The 2,218-nt window shown below is 29.3% G+C and overlaps 1 protein-coding gene across 1 annotated transcript in view; it reads right to left on the reverse strand.

Annotated features, from left to right (window-relative positions):
* The window catches only part of LOC106476744 (peptidylglycine alpha-hydroxylating monooxygenase-like), a gene marked incomplete at its 5' end in the record, with an annotated part of 10,321 nt that overhangs the window by 4,370 nt on the left and 3,733 nt on the right, over positions 1–2,218 (reverse strand). Inside the window, 2 exons of the mRNA XM_022380521.1 lie at positions 457–507; positions 1,277–1,356. Of these exons, the coding sequence (XP_022236229.1) occupies positions 457–507; positions 1,277–1,356 (131 nt within the window). The remainder of the gene's footprint in view (positions 1–456; positions 508–1,276; positions 1,357–2,218) is intronic.

The following is a 2,218-nucleotide window of genomic DNA, read 5'->3' on the forward strand; positions in this document are numbered from 1 at the left end:
TCTGTATTAAGTTCTACATTCAAAATGATTAAATACATTATTATGTTTTGTATCTGTGTATTTATACACTGAGACGACATCTTAACGTCATATAAACTAAAATTAATCTGTTTACAAAATATCACCAGAAAAACAATCTAAGATACGAGATGTTTTTTTTCTTAGATTGTTTTAAAATGAGAACTTCTGGACTACAAGCTTATTCTGATGACATGTGATATGAAGATAACAATCATTAATCAAATATTTTCTACATATAATGATAAATGGTCTCACATATATATTTAAGATTGTTTTCTAAATTTTTAAGAGCTGTTTGTTTGTTGTTTATAGCAAAGCCACATTGACCTATCTGCACCACGGTGAACTGAATCCCGGATTTTAGCATTACAAGCCTAGACTTACCACTTTTAATAACCGAATTAAAATAACTTACAAAAACACCGAGTTACTTACTACAATATCTCCTTGAAAAATAGACATGTCTTTATTGACGGGGTAAAACATCTGAAAAAAGAATATTCTATTATTAATTATGATTTCTTTAAACATGACATCACCAGAAAACGTTTTGTTGAAAGTTAAAAACAACAAATCACTCATACTGACAGTGTCATCGAGATATCTTTATTCGTGAATAACAGTTTTAAAAATGTAATTAGTCCTAGATTTTTGATGCAAGGCATTCATGAACTGATATAGTTATTTTGGAATTACCTACTGACAGTGTCATCGAGATATCTTTATTCGTGAATAACAGTTTTAAAAATGTAATTAGTCCTAGATTTTTGATGCAAGGCATTCATGAACTGATATAGTTATTTTGGAATTACCTACTGACAGTGTCATCGAGATATCTTTATTCGTGAATAACAGTTTTAAAAATGTAATTAGTCCTAGATTTTTGATGCAAGGCATTCATGAACTGATATAGTTATTTTGGAATTACCTACTGACAGTGTCATCGAGATATCTTTATTCGTGAATAACAGTTTTAAAAATGTAATTAGTCCTAGATTTTTGATGCAAGGCATTCATGAACTGATATAGTTATTTTGGAATTACCTATGAAGATAAAAGGTTTACCTTGTTTTTTACTTTCTAATAACTTTTTTTTACATTTATTTCATACTTGCGTACATTCTTATACTTTACATTTACTATTTACATGCTAAGTTAGTACAGTATTCATATAACTAAAGTGTGAAATTCATAATATTACATGATCATTTTATGTTTGAAAAGCCAGTTATAATACTTTTATTGTAGAACTCGCCTGTGGTTTTAACGGGTCATGTTTCCCAATACGTTCCCAACTTCCATTTTGTCTTATCACATAACCTGCTACTACTTTTCCTGAAATATCAGATGAAGAACTTAATACAGACAATCTCACCATTCAAGTTAAATTTACAAAGATTCTGTTTGTGTAAAAAATAAAAGAATGGATCTACTGGACTTATAGATATAAACATATTATTTTATTAAAATATATAATCAGAAATAAACATGTTATTTTATTAAAATATATATAATCAGATATAAACATATTATTTTATTAAAATATATAATCAGATATAAACATTATTTTATTAAAATATATAATCAGATATAAACATATTATTTTATTAAAATATATAATCAGAAATAAACATATTATTTTATTAAAATATATAATCAGAAATAAACATATTATTTTATTAAAATATATAATCAGAAATAAACATATTATTTTATTAAAATATATAATCAGAAATGTGCTAGAATAGAAGCACAATTACAGGACTACTTTGAACAAGAACTGTATGTTCTACTGTAGCAACAGGAAATGTATGTTCTACTGTAGCACCAGGAACTGTATGTCCTGCTGTAGCAACAGGAACTGTATGTCCTGCTATAGCAACAGGAACTGTATCTTGTGCTGTAGCAACAGGAACTGTATGTTCTACTGTAGCACCAGGAACTGCATGTCCTGCTATGGCAACAAGAACTGTATGTCCTGCTATAGCAACAGGAACTGTATGTCCTGCTGTAGCAACAGGAACTGTATGTTCTACTGTAGCAACAGGAACTGTATGTCCTGCTATAGCAACAGGAACTGTATGTCCTACTGTAGCAACATGAACTGTATGTCCTGCTATAGCAACAGGAACTGTATGTCCTGCTGTAGCAACAGGAACTGCATGTCCTGCTATAGCAACAGGAACTGCATGTCCTG

Source organism: Limulus polyphemus, unplaced genomic scaffold (genome assembly GCF_000517525.1).
Source record: "Limulus polyphemus unplaced genomic scaffold, Limulus_polyphemus-2.1.2 Scaffold11424, whole genome shotgun sequence".
In the NCBI taxonomy this organism is placed as follows: domain Eukaryota; kingdom Metazoa; phylum Arthropoda; class Merostomata; order Xiphosura; family Limulidae; genus Limulus; species Limulus polyphemus.